We start from the raw sequence: 23,896 nt of genomic DNA, 5'->3' as shown, positions 1-23,896 counted from the left end.
TTTGAATATTAAATTTCAGCTCACCAGAGCAGTCAGATGAAGCTAAGTAGATGAAAGGAAGACAAGAGAAGACAAAAGGAAGGAGGCATAGGTGTCTAGAGACAGACACATACAGCAAACTGCACTCTTACAGGCACAGTACATGGATTGTGATATGTATCTTAGAGAGGTGATGAAAAAAAGAAGTCACTGTGGTTACTATTTCTCTACGCCCCTCTCTGGTGAGCACTGAATACTGTTGATGTCTGTATTTAATTCCTATAGCACACAATCCATCTTTGACTAAAACCACAGAGATGACTGTTTGCTATCTTTAGGTAAAACTGGCAAAACAGTTCATTCACCCTCAGAAGTTTCAGTGTGCCTCTATGAAAAAGGCAGGTGTATTTAAACTGACATACATTCAAAAGAAAAATTAAGAAAGATATTTAACCTCAGATAAAAATGGATCAGGGGAAATTGAAATTTCCTCAGGGGAAAATGGACGACCCAGGGAATTACAGACCAGTCAATCTCACCTCTGTGCCTGGCAAAATCTTGGAGCAGATTTTCCTGGAAGGCATGCTAAGGCACTTGAAAAACAACAAGGTGCGTGGTGACAGCCAGCATGGATTCACTAAGGGAAAATCCTGCCTGACCAATTTGGTGGCCTTCTATGATGGGGCTACAGAACTGATGGACAGGGGCGGAGCAGCTGATGTCACCTTCCTGGACTTGTGCAAAACATTCGACACTGTCCCACACGACATCCTTGTCTCTAAATTGGAGAGGCATCAATTTGATGGATGGACCACTCGGTGGATAAAGAACTAGCTGGAGAGGCTGCACACAAAGAGCTGTGGTAAACGGTTCAATGTCTGGCTGGAGACCAGTAACAAGTGGGGCCCTTCAGGGATTGGTGTTGTTCAACATCTTTGTCGGTGACATGGACAGTGGGATTGAGTGCGCCCTCAGCAAGTTTGCCCATGACACCAAGCTGTGTGGTTCGGTTAATACTCTGGAGGGAAGGAATGCCATCCAGAGGGACCCTGGCACACTTGTGAGGTGGGCTGATGCCAACCTTATGGAGTTTAATCATGCCAAGTGCAAGGTCCTACACCTGGGTCGGAGCAATCCCAGGCACAGCTACAGGTTGGGCAAAGAAGAGATTCAGAGCAGCCCTGTGGAGAAGGACTTGGGGGTGCTGATTGATGAGAAAATGAACATGAGCAGGCTTCAGTGTGTGCTCGCAGCCCAGAGAGCCAACTGTATCCTGGGCTGCATCAAAAGGAGAGTGACCAGCAGGTCGAAGGAGGTGATCCTGCCCCTTTACTCTGCTCTTGTGAGACCTCACTTGGAGTATTGTGTACAGTTCTGGTGTCCTCAACATCAAAAGGACATGGAACTGTTGGAACAAGTCCAGAGGAGGACCACGAGGATGATCAAGGGACTGGAGCATCTCCCATATGAAGACAGGCTGAGAAAGTTGGGGTTGTTCAGCCTGGAGAAGAGAAGGCTGCGTGGAGACCTCATAGCAGCCTTCCAGTATCTGAAGGGGGGCTATAGGGGTGCTAGGGATGGACTCTTCATTAAGAACTGTAGTGATAGGACAAGGGGTTATGGGTTAAAACTTAAACAGGGGAAGTTTAGATTGGATATAAGGAAGAAATGCTTTCCTGTTAGGGTGGTGAGGCACTGGAATAGGTTGCCCACGGAAGTTGTGAATGCTCCATCCCTGGCAGTGTTCAAGGCCAGGTTGGACAGAACCTTGGGTAGCATGGTTTAGTGAGAGGTGTCCCTGCCCATGGCAGAGGTTGGAACTAGATGATTTTAAGGTCCTTTCCAACCCTAACTATTCTATGATTCTATAGGTAACAGCAAAAATTTTCTGCAAATGATACTGAGTGACAAGGAAGTCCCCAAATAATGCACAGCTGCTATGGTTTGTATTCACCTGCATAGAGGCAATAGAAAACATACTGAAAGAGACTTTTGCTTTGGAATTGAAATGGGCGATCTGGGTCTAATGAGTCTCTTTCATTAGTTAGCTATCTTCAACTAACCAAATATATAAAAAGCTCTTCTGTTTTTAAAGAGGGTAATGAAAGCAAAGAAATTCAGAAGTGCACCTTTTTTTCCTTTCTCTTGTATTTTCTAGACGGAGACACAAAATATGAAGCTGTGCTACTCTGAACTAAAGGAAAGAATATGAGATTTTTACATACGGATTAAAATGCAGCCAGAAAAAACCTTCATCTTCCCATTAGCAATAAAATGCTAGAGAAGGCATTGTCATTAGGGACTCATTTGGCAAACAATAAATCTGAAGCAACTTACTAAATGAGATCCCTAGAGAGTCCTCTCTAGATTCATTACATTAGTAAGGACAATACTACTAAATTTTCAGCTGGCATTCATTATATTACATTTCTGTAATGATTTTTTCTGGCCTTTTCAAACTCCAAGACTAAAACTGTTGTGTGCATAAGGTTTCAGTAAGAAAAGTGTTATTAACTGGCAAAACAAATGCCATAATTTTAAAGCCAAATTCTCCTCTTTCTAATTCACAGAAAGTCTCATTCCTGTATCTCAGAGCAAAATTTAGACCATAGTTGGGTTTTATGCATTAAAAATACTGTTGCTGACTAACAAGGTACATACTTAAAAGCTGTGATTTTTGCATGATTAGGGCTAAGTAAGGACATAGATCCACAACAGCATTCACTACAGCACCTTTTGTAGGGTGCTTTCAAAGTCTTCTACAAAAGTGAGTTAATTTCACCTCACAGCCCTCAGCCCTGTGTAGCAGAGGAGGAAATTGCCACTGAGGGGCTAAAATATAAATAAATATCTCTTTTAAGTAGGTCAGCTTAAGATGCAGCAAAGAAAATTGAATTGAAGAAATGCTAGGCTTTTGGATGTGTAATCATAAGTAAAACACAAGGCATATCACGTTCAAATAAGAGCACCTGTACTTGGAATCCAAGGCCATGTTAGAAAAAAGCTACGTGCAATTTGACCAGAGTAACACGTCATGACCTTCCCAGTATGAGGGCAGAAAAGTGCTGTCCTAATTGCTAGCCTCTAATGGATACATACACTTCTGGAAAACTGTAATCAAGTATTTAAGAAAGGAAAACCCCACAGTTCACTAACAGCTTTGAAACAGTTATTCTTGAGGGAGAACTCAGAGTTCTACATGCATTTACTTCTGGGGAGAGGAAAAAACCCCAAACCAAATCAAGAAACCTCCCCCCCCCCCCCCCTACCCCCAGGACTAAAAGGTTGTTCTAGTGGATGTGTTTTGAAAGGAAACCAACAGAGCTGACTATCTGAATCATTAAGATCCTCCCAGCACCTAACAAACACAAAACCGTCTTTCACGTAGCAAGTAACATCGGCAAGGAAAAATTAAGTACACCCTCAGGAGCTGAAGCTGAAAGAGCAAACGCTTAGCAGTATGTAGTGGTAGCTTTTCGGTTAGAGGGGGCAGACCCTAACGCTTACTCCACCTTCACACAGCACCAACCCTACCGAGGTACAGGCGCAGGGCTGTTCAGCAGCCTAACAGGTGATTCGTGTGGGAAAACAATACAAACCTTTTTAAGAGCCCCCTAACACGCAAAAATAAGTAATGCAATTAATAGCCCTGATTAATAACACGATGTCCCTTACAAAGCGCATTTGTAGAGCTAAGCCGAGTCTGTGACTTTGGCCCATGAAGGCTCTGGTTTCACACCCGTTCAGTTTTCGGAGACCACTCTAGCGACTTCTGCTGCCCAACGACAGCTTGTCCCATTTCTGACCCCAAAGTGCATTTTCCAGGGCTCGGCTACAGAGCACTGCCACACGGTTTTGCTTTAAGAGACGACAGAGCAGATCTGACACCCTCACCTCCTAACTCCCACCGAGGCCCCTCAGCGAAGCCACCACCAGCAGCAGCCAAGCCTCCCCGCGGCGATGGAGGCGGCAACCTCCCTGTGAGGCGAGCTAAGGGCTGCTTCCCCTCAAGCCGAGGGCGTGGCTGCTCCGGCGGGGCGGGGTTTGCCGTCCCCTCTTCTTCCCGCCCTTAGTTCTAGCCTCCCGCCCCGCCATGGCGTCTGCGGCCCTGACCTTCGTCCGGAGGCTGTGTTGGCGGCCGCTCTGCGAAATAAGGTGAGCTCCGATCGCACCGCCTCAGCGGCAAGACTCTCCGCTGCCCTGCACCAGGGAGGGACCGTTCTGTGAGCTGCTGTCTCGCCGCTGTGCTCCCAGGGTGAGTGGCCGGCAGCAAGCCATGGGTGGCTTCCCAGCAGCCCTCACCTGCTCCTCTGGGGCTGCTCGGTGGGGTACCTCACGGGGTCGGGAGAACCGCCGGCGCTGGGCTGAGGTGCGAGTGCCCCGCTGCTGCGGGAGGGCCGGCCTTGCCGCAGGCCTGGGCAGTCCCATCTTTGTCACGCGGGAGCCCGGCGTGGAAACTCGGGGCTCTCCTGCCTTGTGTAGTATTGATGGACTGCGTTAGCCTTCATGCAGCCCATAGGGACCTGGTTAATGTGCAGGGTGCGACATTGCTCTCATCCTGAGCTGAGAGAGGTAAGTTTCTTGTTGAGCTGGGGGCGTTTCCAGCCATGCCAACCACCTTTTCAGTGTGTGAGTACACTGTTGGAGTGGGAAATACGGAATTAATGCCTTCCTGAGGCAGATGTTTAACCACCAAAGAAACTGTTGGTTAGGCTTAGGGATAAAGTATCTGAAACCATACTGAAATATGGGGTCAAACGTGTGCTGGAGCAGGTTGCCCAGAGAGGTGACTGCATCATCACTGGCAGTATTCAAGGATAGGTTGGATGGGACTTTGAGCAGCCTGGTCTAGAAGGAGGTGTTCCTGCCCATGGCAGGGGCTTGGACCCTAGGTTATATTTAAGGTCCTTTCTGACCCAAGCCATTCTATGATTCTGTGTTTTCTTGTTTGCCTTTTTTTGCCCCTCATCAGTCCCCAAAAAACAAGCTTAATTTCATATCTGGATAATTAAGGTTTCTTGTTAAGACTACTACAGCTTTCCAGATAGTCACATAATTTCTCCCGCGGTGTGTCTTTATCACATATTGCTCTTAAGCTGTTTCCAAATAAAGTGCTATGGGCACTAGTGTATGATGCAGCAGCTGCATGCCTTCAGTGTTAGGTAGGCTGTGGAAAGCCAAAAGGATGGCTTGACTTGCAAGTAGGTTTAGAATGGCAGGATTGACATTTTTGTTGAAAATGGTTAAAATGGAAATTCCACTGTAAAGTTGTTTATGTATGAATAAGAATTGCAAAGTGTGTTGATTTGTGGAATTTCCTCTCTCTATCAAAACCAGCTTAATATTTAAAGAGGAGTAAGCATTTGGTATGTTAAGTGTACTTGGTAAGCAAGTTCCTAAGCAAAATAGTGAAGCAGGTATCATCATACCAATAGATACTACCTGGGATACCCTGCTTGTTAACAACATGCATATTTGATTGTTTTAATGTATATTTTCATAAGAGAAATGCTTTTACTCCAGTACTTCCATTAAGCATGAGTGCATCTTGACCAGAAAACTGTGGTAATTTATGCATTAAATAGTAACATTTTTCTCACAAAGCTTTGTGAGAAATTATTTGAAATACGTACTTGAACATCTTAAGATACAGGGAGAAACCAAGAGAATATGAATTGTATGATCAGTGTGACTTCTGCCCTTATTTCAAAAAGAGAATGCTTTAGGCAAGTTTTCTACAGATAAATAATACTAATTTCATACAGCTAAGTTGTTACAGTGAGAGGAAGGGGAAGCAATTCTAAATTGGAGAACATGTAAAAGACTGACCTGCTGGACATCATTAGGCTAGTGGAGTCAGATGTATTTGAAACAGCAAGATTCTGTATGTGAAGTAAGGTCATAAAACTATATTACTAATGGGTAATGGGGAGGAAAAATTACACAAATAGAAGTGCATAATGAAAGAATGTTTCTTGCCTTCTCAGCAGCTTTTGTTTGTTGATTTTTGTTTTGCTTTTTTTTCCCTCCTCAGCAGGACATTCCTAGTCCTTTCAGACACTAAGTTGTGAGTTCTGCAGGCTCTTCTCACACATGTCAGTATCTCATCCTGCCTTGTTGCAATATGTAATTTTTCCAACTTTGAATTTGTCTGAGGAGGTGGAATGCTGACACAAATGGACGTTCAAAGAGTTTTACCAGGGCTGTAGCCATTTGACACTTTGCGTTCAGCTGCTTGAAGTGGGAGACCCACAACTCTACTGCTGTGAGGCCATATCTGTGTATAAGGCAAGTCAGATCACTGGGCACGGAATGTTTGCTGCTTGGAAAGCTGCATCCCATGGTATAATTGTTTCAGGGATTCCTTTGGGCTGGTTGTAGTATGATCCTAGCACTGAATGCTGATCAGTAGTTGGAAGGCATCTTGTGATTTCATCTAATCTAGAAAGGAATCTAATTTGCATGTGCCAGGACAGCTCTACAGCACAAACCAGGGGAATGGAATTGGCAACAGCTTAGACTTGTTCCAAGAGCACTCCTGATCAAAACCAAGACAGTAGCATAGTCACACCCTAACTTCCTCGTGTTTTCCTTGATATAGTTATCTCAGCAACTGTAAAGGAGGTCAGATCTTGACAAGAACAATTTGTCCATGAGCTGTTCTTTTATTTCTCAGCAGCTCTAAAGAGCCTTTTTCAGAGGAGCACTAATAAATGCTGGTCTTTGAAGTGGATTGAAAACCAGTTAATTTTCTGTTAAGCTGTTGGTTTGTCCTTGCTTATGTAGCCTTGTTGGTCTTTGCCTATACCTGGAATACTTCCTGTTTACAGTAAATCTATTTTTACTCCAGTGTCTACTCTTCAGCTTGGGAGGCAGCAGTCTTAAGGGTTTGAGTTTGCTTCCATCCTGGCTCTTGAATAGCATCCCAAATCTCTTCTTGGTTTCTCCTCATTGTCTCATGACAAATCTTCATGTTTACCGACTACCTGCATGGCAGGAACTCAAGTATTATTAAGTCCCAGAACAGTATGCAACAGTCCTTGCACAGTTTCTGCAACCCTTTTCTGCTTGTGTCTGGGAATTAATGGAATCTGCTCCCTGAATTGCTTATCCTTTGCTTGGTAGTGCAGTTGCATTCGCTGGCCATTTTATCAAGGGCCCTTTGGTACATTGATGGCTAAAGCAGGACATTATAACCCTTCCATTTCCTCCTCTGCCTCCTGTTTGTCACTGAAGACCTTACAGCTCTTTTTTTTGCCTTCTCTCCCACTAAGCCAGTCAGGTGTAGGTCGTGGGAAAAGCCGGGGGGGTTCGTGGTGGTGGCAGAGCTGTCTTGCTGTGAAATGGTGCTTATTATGGACAAATGCCTCTGTTGAGGGTGGAGGAAGAGCTGAACTCTTGCAGCTGAGAGATTATTTTTGGCTTCCTTGAATGGCTGTGTTCTGGGGCCTCTGTCAGTGAGAAGAGGCTCAGTATTCCAGGTAATTCTGTAAAATACTTTGTTGCTGGTAAAGGTCTGTTGACTGCATCATGGAGTTTTGTTTGTTCATTTTTAATATGTGAGGAGGATGTAAACAGAGTCTTCCCCTGCTGCAGATATGCAATAAAGTTTCCTGCATTTGGGAATAATGGCAGATGTCAGCACACCCAGAGCGCGTGTAAGCCTTGTGGAAAACATCTTTAAGCCTACTATCATCCTGGAGATGACCAGTAAGTTTGGTGGTATCCTTTCTTCTGGCCTGTTTCTTTTTTCCAGGTTTGGCCATGAGAAGCTGATTGGCCTTAGAGGGAGTCTGCCTTGTAACCCTGTAGTGGAAAATGTTTATTCCTTTCTGTCAATCCTGTTCAGATAGCTGTAGTTTGGTACAGACATACAAATATTAGTGTCTTTGTTCGGATTTCTTAGGCTGGAAGGCACAAGACACTATTGCCTCTTCACTTCTCACCCACTTTCCTGCTGCCAGGTGCTATTTCTGTATTGCAGCAGCTGCTTTCCTTCTCTTTTCTACTGACTGTCAGTCCCAGTCCAATTCCCTTTTACAAGGAGGAGGATTGGATTTTTGTAGTATTGCTCTCACGTAACCTATCGGAATATATTCTTAAAAAATCTATTTGCTAACAGTACTTGTTATTCTGTGGGTTTGTACCAAAAGTTCTGGTGCTGGCAGTAGAAGTTACTTTATGCTTGAAACTTTTGCCCAGCTGTTAGAGCTTGCCTGAGTTGGGTATGATTTCTCTGCCAGTGTTAGTGTGGTATAGGCAGCAGGTGCCCTGCAGCCTCCTGAATATCTGCCCACCAACTTCCCCACCTTCTAGCAGTTGGGAAGGAACACCTCCTGGCATGTTGATGTAGGAAATGCATCCATGCATAGGGTTGTGTTTTATCCATAGTGCAAAACACATACCCTGATCCTACACTGTGGGGCCCTGTGGAATATGCTTTTTACTTCCTGTTGCTCTCTTTCATGTGTTTTGATTTCAGAGCCTCTTAAGTTATGCTTTTTTTGGTGCTGTGTCTGAGGTTGTACTAGCTTGCTTGCTCAGCTCTGTGCTCTTCTCTATCCGCCAGACATTTTTTTTTTTCTTGTGACAGATTTCTTTATCAGATCTGCTTGTCTTATGCTGGATCATGTAGGTCTTAAGTACTCTGCTCTCCTCCTCCTGCTTGAGGTAACTGGGCTTATATTTTCAAACCAGGCTTCTAGCTCTAGTTGATGCCTGTGAGCCAAGTTGTCTTGCACAACCTTTATCTGTGGACCACAGATCCTTGCTAGATCACCAGAAAAATCAGGCACAGTACATAACTGCTTTGATTTTAAACCTGGTTTTGTTTGGTTTTGCCCCCAAGCTTGGTCATTATTTCTTGGTGCAGATCAATACACAATTCAGAGATCTCATTGTATTTTCTTTATCTTTTAAGGAGCAATAATTTTTGTTAAAAGAAAAATTGCCTTCTTTCTTGAAACCTTGCTCAGTTTGACTTTTGCAGAATACTGGTAAAATCAGCTTCCCCTAACATTGTGATGGAAAGGTAACTTTCAGAGTATTTCTGAAGGGATCTTCATACCACCCATGAATTTCAAATTTCTGTTTTTTTTCTTTAAGGGTTGGGATTCTGAAACATAGCTGTTAAGAGTAAATTCATCCACTGTCTTTTGACTACTGACCCTAACTAGTTAATGGAAAATGAACAATTAAATCTCTTAATGGGAGGCTTTTTCTGCAAATACTGAGTTACTACATCTTGTTTACACATGCTGATTTACCAATATGGCTTAAAAGAGAAAACGTAGTGGTGAAATAATTGAGCAGTCGTCCAGAGAAGTGTCATAATAGACTTGTGTCCTTATTTAAACACAGTCTTAAACTGTTTTGAGCAGACATACATGCAGCAGTTAAAATCAACAAAACAAAATCCGGAGCAGCAAGCTCACTAACTGTATGAAACTGAGCTGAATTTGAGAGTTCACAGCTAATATCAAGCCAAAGTGTCTGGAAGTCTTGAAGATGGATTGGCTTGGAACACTGCTTTTTGTTGTTAATTTGCTTTGAAGCAGCTCTTCATTGAAGTTGGTGTGACCTTCTCAGTGTTGCCTGCTGAAGTCAGTGATCACTAGGTGCTTCTGCAGCAGCTTTGCTGCAGAGTTCAAAAGAATCTGATAATATGAATTCAAGTAAGGTGGTAGTTAACTATTCTTTTTGTTACTGAATTTTGGAGAGAATGGCTGTTCAAGTCTAGCAAAGTGGGCTCTCATGTAGCTCCCACTTGACATGAGCAACCAGTTTCTTTCTACCCTTATTTTTAAATGTAGTTATGAGTTTCTTGAGGAGAAAGAAAATACATTTTCAAATGTCTGGCTGTTTTTTAATTTAAAATGGTGCTAGGAACTTTGAGCTCTTGCTGGGGTACATGGTACTGTCTTTGAATAGTACCATTCTAAGAAGCTACTTATTTCTCTCTTCCCTTGTACTTCTGTCCTTGTGCAAGTTATGTTCCGTCTTCAACTGTGATCTGGTGAAGAGAGCAAAACCGATATACCTCATTCTTGCATAGCAGTCTGCAAGAAGTTGGTTTATTTCTAGCAATGTTTTTGGGACATTGCATGTATAAAGAAATTAAAAATATTTGAATAACAGGAAATCAGAACTCGGTGCAAAACATGCCATATATGTTACTGAGATCCCCCTGAGCCTGTTCTTCTGTAAGCTGAACAGCCCCAGCTCAGTCTTTCTTCATACACAAGTCCTTTAATCACCTTTGTGGCCCTCACTGAACTCTTCCCAGAATGTCCATGTCTCTCTTGCACTGGGAAGCTCGGGATTCAATGGAGTAACCCAGGTGTGGTGTCACCAGTGCTGAGTAGAGGGGATTCCATTCTTAAGTTGGAATAAAAATGATTTCTTTAATATTAGATTAATTGTATTCTGTGGATTCTTAGCTGACTCTAGCAGTACAAATAAGTGGCTACTGTTGCCAGTCTTGCATGTGTGCAAGTACTTTAACTCTAAATGCAAATTACCATCAGGTTTGTGTCATGTAAATTTGCTCAGGTTTTCACAGGACATCTGTAGGTTTGTCTGGTGGTGGGTGCTGGAAATAGTGCCAAAACAACCAAGTGTGTTACTTTGCGTTTAGACCTTGTTTGTTGAATTCTAAATTATCTGAATTCTGGATTGGGACAGGATAACCCATTGACAAATACTGCTTTGTTATTGTCATACAGCTTGTTCGGTGTTCTTCGTATCCATACCCTTTGTATCCATGTCTCATGGATTCTGGAGTGAAAGTATACTTCACACAAATTGTTTGTCTCCTTTCACTGGTTCAGCTGAACTGGCAGGGGTGTCAGTGGTTTTCTAGTTGTTATGGTTAAAGCCCAGCTGGTAACTCGGAACCATGCAGCTGCTCTCTCATTCCCCCCCTTCACCCCCTCCTGCCCCCCTCCCAGAGGGATGGGGAGGAGAATCAAAAGAATGTAACTCCCATGGGTTGAGATAAGAACAGTCCAGTAACCACGGTATAGCACAAACCACTACTGCTACCACCAATAATAAGAATGCTAGGAGAAATAACAAAGGGAGAGAATATAGAACTAAAAGGGGAAAAGGAAAAGAAAACAATAAACACGAGTGATGCACAATACAATTGCTCACCACCTGCTTGACCAATACCCAGCCCGACCAGAGCAGCGATCTGGGCCTTCTGGGTAGGGTAACTGTCCCCAGTTTATATACTGGGCATGATGGAACACCCTTTTGGCTAGTTTGGGTTAGGTGTCCTGTCTCTGCTTCCTCCTGGCTTCCCGTGCCCCTCCTCACTGGTAGAGAATGAGGGACTGAGAAGTCCTTGATCAGAGTAAATATTACTTAGCGACAACTAAAAACATTGGTATTATCAGTGTTGTTTTCAGACTAAAGTCAAAAACACAGCACTGTACCAGCTACTAAGAAGGAGAAAAGTAACTGCTGCAGCTGAACCCAGAACACTCCAGCAGCTGGTTGTGTCATTGTCGTAAACCTGCCTACTTGTCCAAAAGCCATTAACATCGATGTGTGTACTACTTTGCTGTCCATACAGTCAACAAGATTTGTCTTCAGAAGCAAAATAAAAGTAGCCTTTACCTTTCTCCATTAGCAACAAAGTTATTTTGGGTGTTTGTTCATGACTGTTTTGTTAGAGTCACCTTGGATAAGAATGCATAAAAAACCTATTTGAGTTTGCTGCCCTCCAAATACTACAGTAAATTTTTAGTGATTCCTGGCAAGTGTCATGTATGAGTATCACAGCTCTACATTTTTCTGCTAAAATTCATGGTTATAACTTCAAATGTGTTTGAGAGGATGTCTATGAATCTTCCTGCTTGCAGAGATATTTTACATGGACTGAGGATGTACAGGAAGTTGTCACACTATAGTTATTCACCATGTCCAGATAAGTCTGCTTGAAAGAGAGCACTTGCGAAGGTTTTGGGAAACAATGCCATTTTCCCTCCTAGCAGCTGTGATGAGAGAATATTAACTGTGACTGTATAGAGCATAAAGAGCAGACTGATTTAGAGCTCTGAATGATAATCTAGATCTTTGATTCTTAGCTATTCTTTGATATTGGAAAAAGTCTTAAGCACAGCTGAGCCACTTACACTAAACAACAGAGATTCAGCACTTCAGTTTGCCAACAGACACATCATTACCCTGTAGTTCTTATATGTCAAAACAGCGTAGGAGTGTAAAATAGTAAAAGCTGATAAGGATTTATATCCCAAACTTGCGTTTAGAAGAACTATTGAAATGTTCTAATGTAAAGGAGAAAGTAATTTGACATTCATTTTTGTTTCTGTTTATGAAAGCAGCAGTAAGTAAATTGGTTGCACTCATCTTTTCTGCTAGCTAGAGATACTGGAAATACCAGAACACTAGAAGCATTGCTAATACCTGACAGCAATATGTTGTAGTTAGTGTGGAGTAACTAAATTATAATGGAGGATCACCAGGGGCTGTGCTGGTAGAATGAGAGGGGTAGTTGTTTCCTTACGGGTATTCTTGTTTGGGGGTTTTTGTTTGTTTTCTTGGTGTTTAGGAAAATTTTGTACTGAGTCATCAACACCTCCATGTTATCACCATGATTAATGAAACTTTTTATTTCCCCACGTGAAACAGATGCATTGATTTTTGGAGAATAACTCTGGTGCTGATGAGACTTTCTTAGGTATGAAGACAGGCTGAGAAAGTTGGGGCTGTTCAGCCCGGAGAAGAGAAGGCTGCGTGGAGACCTCATAGCAGCCTTCCAGTATCTGAAGGGGGGCTATAGGGGTGCTGGGGGTGGACTAGTCATTAGGGACTGTAGTGATAGGACAAGGGGTAATGGATTAAGACTTAAATGGGGAAGTTTAGATTGGATATAAGGGAGAAATTCTTTCCTGTTAGGGTGGTGAGGCACTGGAATGGGCTTCCCACGGAAGTTGTGAATGCTCCATCCCTGGCAGTGTTCAAGGCCAGGTTGGACAGAACCTTGGGTGGCATGGTTTAGTGTGAGGTGTCCCTGCCTATGGCAGAGGGGTTGGAACTAGGTGATCTTAAGGTCCTTTCCAACCCTAACTATTCTATGATTCTACTGTTTTTTGGTCTAACAGGTGAGGCACTTGTTTGAATAGGTCTCTGCAGTAGCCAAGTCAAGAGTAGCCTCGCTTTATCAAACAGATGTGTGCACCGGTTCTTGCTGCATGAAGAAATAAAATCACTCTGGCTGCTAAGTTGGTGTTAATCTAATGCTAGCCTGCTGCAACCTACTGACTTGGATTGCTATTCAGCTGATGCCACAGAGCATGATAGTAAGTGATAGCAAAGCAGAGCTTAACAGAGTGAGCCTGTGAACTTGTGAAGTACAGACTGCTTTGCATGCAAGTTAGTTGACTTGTTGGTTGGAAGCTCTCAAAGTTACTGTCATGAAAACTTTGGGGTTTGGGTTTTAACTCAAAGGAGCAACTCAATTATTTTAACTGTGTTTTCATCTTTTGTCAGTGTTAGATATTAGAAAACATATCAGTTACAGAAATTTGAACAGACAAAAATTGGTAGGGGTAGTCTCTGCTTATCCATCTTCTGAATGAAGATTAATTTCATCTGCCTGTGTTCTGAATTAGTTTAGCTTTAATAAATAGCAGAGGATCTTGAATGAGGTGCATACAAATGAGGTGAAAGTAGAAGTTTTCACAGGAGAGAGTAGTGAAAGCAGGTGCAGGCTTTTTCAGGATGACAGAGGTTACAAAGGAAGATGTTCATGTTGTCAGATACTGTTACTCCACATTTCCCAGTATAAGAGAAGAAACTTGAAAGGACAGGACTAGAAATTAATAGCTGAAGTAATTTGACTTCATTAGTGTAAAAATTGTCAAGCTGAGGCTTCTGTAGTAAGTCATTATCACTACATACTACCCAACTCCTGTTTGTAAGTTGTACTAACTTTGTTACAAGGATACTGCTTCCACCTAGAAGTCTGACAAGATATCGTAACAGACTTCATAGTCGTTTGATAGACATCCATGATAACCAACATAATTCTGCAGGGAGAGAAAAAGATGACCACAACAAAACACTAAAACCAAACAAAAATGAAACAACCTGAAAAGAGTATATGATAAGAAATAGTGTGTTTAGTCAAATCTTCTTTGGAAGAAGCCTGTAACAGGATAGCATAAAGAGAGAGGGTTGCTTGGCTTTTACAACCAGAAGGCCTCCCTCACAGAATCTCTGTATTAATTAGTCATCCACCCTTCACATACCACTCCTTTTTTGTCTAACACCAGTGGAGGAGTGGTTGCTCCAAAAATGCCACAGTTGCTCAGTTTGCTTTAGCACTGCCAGGTGTCTCTTCCCAGCTCAGCTCTAGGTAGCTTGTGCAGATAGGAAGACTGAGAGGTATGACAGAAGTTTGACATTAGGCCTTTCCACCTTCAGCTGAGTGGGGGAAGCTCTTATTGCTGTGTAAGTGCTTGGGCTATGTGAAAATATATCAATCCTTTATGTTACATTATTGTGTAGGTAAATAGCTGTTTGGTTTCAGTAGCATATCACCAATGGCATGAAGAATGATGACTTGGGCAACCTGCAGATTAAAACTTCTAATGGTTTTTATGTTAACAGCGCAGACAGTAGCTTCTTCTGGCTCATCAAAATACAGTGAAGTACAGATTTATTGCATGCAGAAAATACTGCAAGTGAATATGAAAAATTGTAATGTTATTTCTAAGTTACAGAGAAAGCTATGATGTAGTGTTACTGCTAATGCTTTGGTCATTGTTATTTGGTTATCAATCTTTTTCCTTTTAATGTTATTTTTAAAGATTCTGATATAAAGTCTTGGGGGAGGGGGAAGGAAATAAGAGCAGTCAGAGTGTCAGCTTGAATTTCGTTTTCTAGATGGTCCACTTACTTTCTCATGTTTACAGTTTAAATACTGGTTTCAGTTCCCCTCACATGCTTCATTTCCTAACAGCTGCCACAATTGCAAAGGTAGCAACCTTTCCCACCAGCTCTGTTCCTACATCCCTTGCTGTAGCTGAACTATTGATCAGTGGTTGCTATTCCTTCTCCAGATCCCTTTCTTCTCTGGGGAGAAAAATCAGTGTAATTTTGAGGGAGAATCAAGATGGGAGAAGTGCTACTGAAAGCTGGGGTGGTCTGAAGCCTGAGACTCTGCTTGGAGCGAGAATACTCCATGGCCAGGTGCCAGTAGGCATGGACTACCCTGTCACCTTGTTAGGGAAGGCTCATGGTTCCTCCACTATGGATGTGTGTGGCCCAGCATAAGGAGGACAGTGAGCAAGGAGGTTTCATTTGGTTTCACCCTGGCTTTACTTGGCAGCAGCCTTTCAGAGCAGCAGTTGCTGGTGCCAGAGCAGACCAGATGAAGTGCTCTGAGTAAGTTTCAGGCTCCTGAGCCCTGTAGAACAGCTGAAGCTCTGGCTGGTGCCTTGGAAATAGTAATGGGCTGGGCAATGTATGTTGTCTTCTCTTAGCAGAGACTCTTGAGAGGCACATAATCAGAAGCTTGTTTTAGGTTATAACCAAACATTTGGCACCTTGAGGTTTGTGGGCATTGATTGCTTCGTATCCTATCTTAAAATAAAAAAAAAAATAAAAAAAACCAAAACACTTCAGCAGCAGCAAACCAGGATTTTCTTTAATTTTCTCTTAAGATGGAACATGAGCAGAAAAATTGCCACTTTATAATTATCTCATACCAGGTGTGTGTGAAATGGCAAGAGGCAGTTACTGTGCTGCTCACTGTTCCCCATAAGGAATGTGTGGAAAGAGCAGCAAAAAAGATCACAGCACCTAGTGGTAGTTATCGTGGCAAAGAAGAGATGTCATATGCGTTATCTGAAGTATTACACTGAATGTACAAAAGATACATCATCTATTAAGCATGTGTTCCAAGATCCATCGAGTGGCAGTTTAATGTACTGCTGGCTTCTGTCTGACAACACTTCCTGTTCTTTTTCTTCCTTGTCTCTAAAGCTGGTTACAGTAATGTGAAAGGAGCATTTTCCAGCTCTGTCTGGAGTTTTAAACCCACATGTTTCTAGCACCACCCGCTGCTTTTAATCCTAATGCATTTTTTAACTGCTTCTGTCTGTGCTTTATTTCCCCAGGATCTACTAATGTTTTAAAGAAAACCATTTATTTAAGTAAATGAAAGATGGATTTCAGGTATATCCATCCCTTTCTTTTGCTGAGTATGTCTGATATTTTCTGTGCAGCGATCTTCTGGCTTCTGTGTATTCTTAATGAAGAAACTGCTAAGTTGCTTTAGAAGTTGGAAAGTGAGCAGCCATCTTTTTATGGAAATTTGGTATTTTTAAGTCCATAAAGTCCTTATACAAGCGACAGAACTACACAGTAATGAAAGGTCCTGTCTTTACCAAATTTTGTAGTCTTTGGTAATATGATCAGTGAGAAGCTACTTTCAGTGTAATTGACTTTTCAAATCTTACTTATATGTTTGAATGTTTATCAGTATAAGAGGTGTTTATGTGAAGAGGGCCAACAGTGGGCTTGCAAGATAACGGCAACAAATTATACCTGTAGTGCTGCAACAGCCTTTCTTGCCCTGTAGTCTTCAGGATTCTGGCATGGCATCACTGTGCAGTCCCAGAGATGGCAGTGCTGTTGTGTGTGCTGACATGTAGCAGTGAGTTACGTCCTCACTCTGTGGTCTACTTCGGGTAAAGGAGTTCCTACCTGATACTCATATATACCTCTGAGGAATGCCTAAGATGAACAAAATGTGAAATAGCTTTATGTTCCCTTTGCATTTTCATCCTTAATAAATAATAACAGTCAGCTTAGCCTTAGCATGTTGGCAACTGGTGATCATCACTGCGTAGTAAATGTCCTCTAGAGATCAGAAAGCAGATGGCAAGGAGTGAATCATTGATATCCTATAGAGAATTAAGCTGCAAGCAGCAAGTGAAAGCGAAAGAGGTTTTTTCTTGTAACCAGGCTTCAATAAGCAGCTAAGTTGCACAATCTCCTATCACAAATCAGGAGGTAAGGAGGAAAAGAAGAATCAAAGATGGAATGTTAAAAGTGGATAGATAGCTACAAAATATTTGGGTGAAGTAAGTTAAGAATTAAAACTGGATATGACCAAACAGCAAAGCAAAGTTGCTCTGAGACTGGACTTACTGAAAGATCGTTCCACTTGCCCCCAATCAGACTTTTTATTCAGCTAATTGTTTTCTGTTCCTCTTCTTAGTTGTTCACTTTGCGTTAATAAGGAAGAGTACTTGTGACTAGCTAAATGCTAAAACCCCTTAACTGTAGGAAATGTGTGTACATACCTTCAGACTGCCTGATATGCTATTCCCCTCTCCCCAGCTGCCCATCCTCAACTTTTGTTAATTTATGGTCACTATGAAATCTTGTATAAAAAAGATTCTTAAAGCCTATTTATAATATTGACCATAGCCAAGCGGGAGTGAATTCTTGATTGTCAAACATGGTGTAACCCCAAATCTCCCTTTTAAGCATTGAATCCACTTCAGTATAGTCACTGCCTAGACTGGCAAATAAAACTGTACCTGATACACAGATAATCTTGGGAACAGCAGCATTCAAATAAACCCAAAGATGGCTAGCAAAATTGGAGGGAGAAACCCAACCAAACCCAAAAGAAGTCTCCACAGAGACCTTATTGCTGTGTTTCAGTTCTTAAAATGGGCCTATAAGGAAGCTGAGGAGAGACTTTTTAGCAGGGTCTGTTGGATGAGGGGCAATGGTTTTAAATTAAAAGAGGGGAGATTCAGGCTGGACATGAAGAAAAAAAATTCTTTACAATGAGCATGGTAAAATACTGGCACAGGTTGCCTTGAGAGGTGGTGAATGCACCATACCTGGAGATATTCAAGGCCAGGCTGGATGGGGCTCTGAGCAACCTGCTCTGGTTGAAGATGTCCCCGCTCATTTCAGGGGGGTTGGACTAGATGGCCATTGAAGGTCCCTTCCAATCCAAACTGTTCTATGATTCTTGCACTCTCGCTTTCTTCTTCCTGTAAATGTGACTTTAAGAACATGTTTGAAGATAGGATCTGAAAGTAACCACTATGTTCTGTGACTCCAGGATAGACAAATCAAAGAAACTCAGTGTTAAAAAAAAACTTGAGTCTGTAACTATTTAGGTACATTTTCTTCCTGTCCAAGGTATTTTTTTGCTGCTGGAGATGAAGTCCACAAGTTTGGCCTCCCAGATGGTTAAGGGATAAACTTGTTAAACTCTGACACAGTTTTCTGAACACATCAGTTTGAATGTTAGTGAAACTGGCAGCTGGTTAATGGTGTTTGTCTGGATGCATTTCTTGTTAATAAAGGCCTACAGCTGCTCAATTTAAGTAAAAAGACTTTCTGTTCCTATAGCCCTTTTTGAGAGCCTATTCCATTTTGTATTGTTCAGATGGTTTTTACTAGCATAAGTTTTTGAAGGAGAATCTGGAATTGGTTCTATATGAAAGAATTTTTGTGTATAACAGAAAATATTCTTTCCATGTCTGTCATTCAAACACAGTAGCCCCATGATACCAGGAACTTGGGTTTTATTAACACAGAAGATCTGTAATAGGACTTAAAACCAATAGATGTTACAAATACTTTTTTTACAAGACAACTAAAACCTTCTATCTGTATGAAATGTAAGAGTAATCAAATTAATTGGGCACAGTTGGCATTCTTCACGCTATCTGCCTGCAACTTTTAGGCTTGCAACAGAAAATAAGTTTTATTTAAGAAGAGCAATGAAGTTATTTTTGAAAACAAGCAGTAGAATTTCTCTAAAATTTGCATTATGTGTGTAAAAAAAAAAAAAGTAAAATTTTAATGCTAAGTATGACTTTTAAATGATGGTTCTGTAACTGAGTTGTTCACGAATTAATGATTAAGGATTCTATCAGTCTGCATTTGAGATAATCATTAATTTTTCAAATCTGACTGATTATGAAATCTATCATATATGATGTTCTAACATGACAACTGTGCCTGTAATTTAGAATGAGGAAAGCTGGAGGAGGGTTTGTGTTTGGTTTTTTTTATGGAATTTTTTTATGTAAACTGCTAACATTTTAAAAATAGTAAAAATGCTTAACCTGTGTTGCAATTTAGGAAAAAAGAGTTGAGACAACATACTTTTTTCCTGTTGAAACAAGCCAAAGTTATCAGACTTTTTGGCTTTTGATTCCAAACTGTTGAAGTAAACTTGCTTTTACAAGTTGGGTTTTTTGTTTTTTTTTTGTTTTTTTTTTTTCTGCAATTACCTTTTTTTTTTCCTAGTGGAAAGCTGTTCTCCCAGAATATTTTACCACTTTTCCCACTCCCCCTCCTGCCAAAGTGTTTGCAGGCTGTTTCACAGCCAGTCTTTTACCAAAGTACATTTTGAAATTAGTGTCCACTTATGCTGCCCTGATTGGAGAATGGGGCTTTCAGATTGAAGTGGCTTGAGATAGAAGATCACGACTTGAAAAGGTCACAAAAAGCAGGCTGTATATACTCAGGTTAATTCATAGACATATAAAGCTGTTTTTTAGGTTGGAAAAAACCTTTAAGATCTTAAGGTCCAACCATTAACCTAACATTGCCAAGTCTACCTCTAAACCATGTCCCTAAGCACTACATCTACAGGTCTTTTAAATACCTCTAGGGGTGGTGACTCCACCATTTCCCTAGGCAGCCTGTTCCAGTGCTTGGCAAGAAGAAATTATTCCTAATATCCGATCTAAATCTCCCCTAGTGCAACATGAGGCCCTTTCCTCCTGTCCTATCAGTTGTTACCTGGGAGAAGAGGCCAATACCCACCTCCTTACAACCTCCTTTCAGGTAGTTGTAGAGAGCAATAAGGACCCCCCTGAGCCTCCATTTCGTCAGACCAGACAACCCCACTTCCCTCAACTGCTCCTTCTCAGACGTGTGCTCCAGACCCTTCACCAGCTTCATGCTCTTTTCTGGACCCGCTCCAGCACCTCACTGTCTTTCTTGTAGTGGGAGGCATAAAACTGAACACAGTATTGAAGGTGTGACCTCACCAGTGCCAAGTACAGGGGGATGAGATTTAAACAATCAATAAAAATATTCTGTTTGTTATTTGGTTGTCATAGTTATACCCTGTAGTGCTCTGATTTATTCCAGAAACAGTAAAAGGTTAGTTTACCACTAGTACCATTTAGTGGTCTAAATATGATCATTTGGTATATTACTGCATAGTTTCTTTGTCATCTAGCAATGTTAAATCTAGCACTTTATATACTAGGCAGAGAGCATCATGTTCTCCAAGGTCAATTATGTGGCAGCTAAAGCAAACTTCTAAAGCAACTTTTGTATGACTTTTAGTATCTTGCTGCTTGTTGCTGTTTTGATCAGTGTGGGTACAAATACTATGTTTTAAATTTACTTTAAACATGTTAAAAAGCAGCGTGTTCATTTCTCCTCTAGTCTTACACAAAAACTAAGCAATGGGTTTTTTCATGCCACTTACTAACAGGCGAACACAAGCTGTTTGCATTCCAACGGTTCACCTGCACATGACTGCAGCCGCCATGCAAGTCAGCCAGAAAGACTTTGAAAAGGCTCAAGAACAACTGAAGCTTTTGAAAAAGGATCCTGGGAATGAAACTAAGTTGAAGCTATATGCTTTGTTTAAACAGGTAGGCTTGTTTTATTTTGTTTTGGAAGGAGCATTTGTAATACGAAAACATGGACCTGTGAAATATTTGCTTAAAATAAGGGTTGTTCAAATGTATTGTGCCTTAACAAGTTCTCCATTTCAGGTGCTCAAATTCTGTTCTTGAAATGCCAGCCCCTCAAACTCTGCCTAAATTCTGAGGGAAACCAAACCTGTTTTATAAATCATGCTTTGAATAGAAACCTTTATTCAAAGAAATAGAACCAAATTGCATCCATTGTGTGATGCTTTCCAAATAGCATATATTGACACACCTCTGGAAAGATGCCTTGTGCTTCCTCTTAAATCTGTTGTATCTACAGTCAGTCAGCTGGGCCTGTAATATAAGGGTGTTGACATCTACAGGTTGATTTCTGGGTGGTTTGGTTGTTTTCTTTTTGTGTGGTCATTGTAGGGGTGTGGTGGTTTTTTTTGTCTCCTTTGGTTGGTTGGTTTTAAACCTGGAGGAACTGTACCTCCACACTTTGAGTGAAGGTTATTGTTGCCTACAGAAAGGAAGACCTTTGTAGAAACAGCCACAAGTCCTTAGTGGGGTTTGTACTGGTATTTGGGGAAGTAATTGTGGGTCAAGATTGGCTGTGGGGTCAGTACAGGCTGTTGCTTGTTATACTGAAGAAGGCAATCAATTGCTCCTTGAAATAAAAACTTAAACAGCTGACTGTTCCAGGTAGTTTTATTAGTTAGTGATAATGAGGTCATAAATGTATGCTTTCTTTTCTGCCTCCTACTTGAAATATTTCTCTCCAGTGGTGTGCTTTCCAGGAAAACTGATCATAGAATACTTGAGGATAGCTCAGACTCTTGCAGTTTAACTGGTCTACTACTCTGGCTCATAATAGGACCAACTTTGAAGTAAGATCCAACTTAATAGATCCTATGCAATGTTTTCTTTGTTCACACAGGTTGCAAGTCTTTAACTTTCTTTTTAAGTAGGAAACTTCCACTATTTTTGAGATAGGAGAGCTTAACATGCGTGGGTGTTTTGGCATCTCATATTGGTTAGGTTCTGAAAGCCCAGCACCAGGTGTCAGGGAATAGCAGACGCTGAAAACTTCATGCTATGTGAACTGTCTGAATATTGCCCAAACCTGAGGTATGCCTTCTGTATCAGAGATGAATTTATGTATCCTGACCAGTCATCAGCTTTTCTACCAAGGCATCTGAACTTTAATCAAAGGTTTAAAGTTGTTTCACTCTCTTTTCAGGCTACTGAAGGTCCCTGCAATGCTCCAAAACCAGGTATGCTGGACTTTGTCAAGAAAGCCAAGTGGGATGCATGGAATTCTCTTGGCAATTTGTCTCAGGTGATAATACCTATCATTTCACTTAGATGCTTTCTCGATTACCTTTAAGTGCCTGGTCTATAAGTGAATGCCTGATGTCTAAACATACTGCATGGTGCTTCAGTAGCTCTGCTTTAGATGCCAAAATATTTTGCACTGTATTCTACAGTCATTTCACTGCTTCAATTTTTAGGAGGTTTTTCTACTGTGTAAGCCTAGTTCTATATTACTGTCAGCTTCCGTCAGTGTAAGAGATCTTATGTGTGTGGTGACTTCCAGTAAAAAGGTTGTTTATCACCTTGTGTTCTATTCTGCTGTTCTCTTTAAGAAAGATGGATTGAGATTCTCAGTTCTTACAACAAAGGACAAATCTGTGAATACAGCATATTGATAACTTCGCCATTTTAAAATGCTGGTCTTTTATGCCTCTGAAAGACTAGGGAAAAATGGAATATTGAGAGCCTCTCTTCATTCTTTCTCAGTGTATCTTGACATCTTTAATACCTTTCATAACCTTTAGAGAAGTCTACTTTAAATGAAGCAAGCAGGAAGAATAAAGATACAAAGTTGCATAAGTGTTCTTTTCTTCGTGCAGACTGTGGTAGAGTCTGACATTATATATAGCTACCACAGTTTCTTCTGCTACTCTTAAGTGAAGAAAGCATAAGCTTTACAAACCAGCTGTGTCACTGCTGCATTAGGCCTGCTGTTCAGGAGTAGTTTCTGAGATCAGTAAAAGGTATTACTTAATCACGAGGGGGTTTTGCTTTCTTTTTCTTTTAAAAGAAAACATGCTTGCTTCATTTCAGTAACATAGTCTTTTGCTACTTTATGGTTTCTAGGGTATGTTTTATGTTGTTTGGTTGGGGTTTTTCTTGAGATGGCTTTGCAGTTTTTAGGAGTAGCCAAGAAATAGTTACAGAAAAGAATCTCCTCTTGGAAATTATAGTGGAGAAGGAATAGACAATTTCACTTGCTACAGATCATGAATTATAGAGTTGATTGAAGTATATTATTCTTTCAAGAAAATAGGTTGTAACAACCAAGAACTTAAAATTCAAAATTCTTTTAAATTGCTTCTTACTGTAGAAGTACAGAGGCAGGATTCTTCAGGCTTTTGCATGTTGTGTTTGGGCTAAATGAAAGCTACTGTCTTCAAATGCAGTAGACCCATTTCAGCAGTCCTGTTTTCAGCGGCATGTGTTCTAAAATAAAAACTTTCATTTTGTTGGAGAGATGACCAACTGCAAAGTAGAAACAAAGGACCCATGGAAATGTGTAAATGCTGGGAATATGATAAAGATCTCTCTGATAATCTCAGCTGTGGATGGGGGCACTTCTCCAATAAAATAAATGTCATCCTCTTGGCATGTGTACTTTTATTTTGCAGATCCATGGCTGCTGCTTTCCAGATAACTTTAAGCATGATCTGTAGTGTTTAAACACAGCATCTTCCCCTTCTCTCCCTAATTAGAATGCTTTCTAACTGAGTTTTGCTTGTTTTTTTGTCCTGAAGCACAGTGTCACTTCCCACCCACCCCTGTCCCTGACTCCCCAGGTACCCATTTTATGAATAGTATAACAAACATGTCTCCATTTCAGCTTTTGATGATCTCGTGTGGGGTTTTTTTGTCATCCCTCTCCCCCTCTCCTTTTCTTGTCTTACAGGATGATGCCAGACAGAAATATGCTGAACTTGTCGCAAGTCTGGTCTCTGCAGAACCTGCTGCACAGAAGGAAGAAGTTTCCCCAGAAGAGGGCAGGCATGATGGCTATGAAACAATAATAGTTACCACCAAAAATAAGATCACAAAGATAATGTTTAACCGACCTGATAGGAAAAATGCCATCAACCATATGGTAAAGAAATTAACTTGGGAGGACTAATATTTTTTTTCTTTACTGGGTA

The 23,896-nt window shown here is 41.2% G+C and overlaps 1 protein-coding gene across 5 annotated transcripts in view; it reads left to right on the top strand.

The window, feature by feature from the left end:
• The first annotated feature begins 3,984 nt into the window (after positions 1–3,984).
• The window catches only part of ECI2 (enoyl-CoA delta isomerase 2), a 29,977-nt gene continuing 10,065 nt past the window's right edge, over positions 3,985–23,896 (top strand). The window contains exons 1-5 of one of the 5 annotated variants that reach the window (XM_061449376.1): positions 4,011–4,234; positions 16,131–16,188; positions 20,504–20,666; positions 21,910–22,008; positions 23,656–23,847. In XM_061449376.1, the coding sequence (XP_061305360.1) occupies positions 16,178–16,188; positions 20,504–20,666; positions 21,910–22,008; positions 23,656–23,847 (465 nt within the window). In that variant the 5' untranslated portion in view covers positions 4,011–4,234; positions 16,131–16,177. Of the gene's footprint in view, positions 4,235–4,281; positions 4,303–16,130; positions 16,189–20,503; positions 20,667–21,909; positions 22,009–23,655; positions 23,848–23,896 lie in introns of those variants that run through there. The other 4 variants (XM_061449377.1, XM_061449374.1, XM_061449378.1 and 1 more) reach the window with 4 other exon arrangements.

Source organism: Pezoporus flaviventris, unplaced genomic scaffold (genome assembly GCF_033815535.1).
Source record: "Pezoporus flaviventris isolate CSIRO_AGI_PZ_B2104156 unplaced genomic scaffold, CSIRO_AGI_Pfla_v1 ptg000007l, whole genome shotgun sequence".
Taxonomy (NCBI): Eukaryota; Metazoa; Chordata; class Aves; order Psittaciformes; family Psittacidae; genus Pezoporus; species Pezoporus flaviventris.
This window is presented reverse-complemented; position numbering and strand designations above follow the sequence as displayed.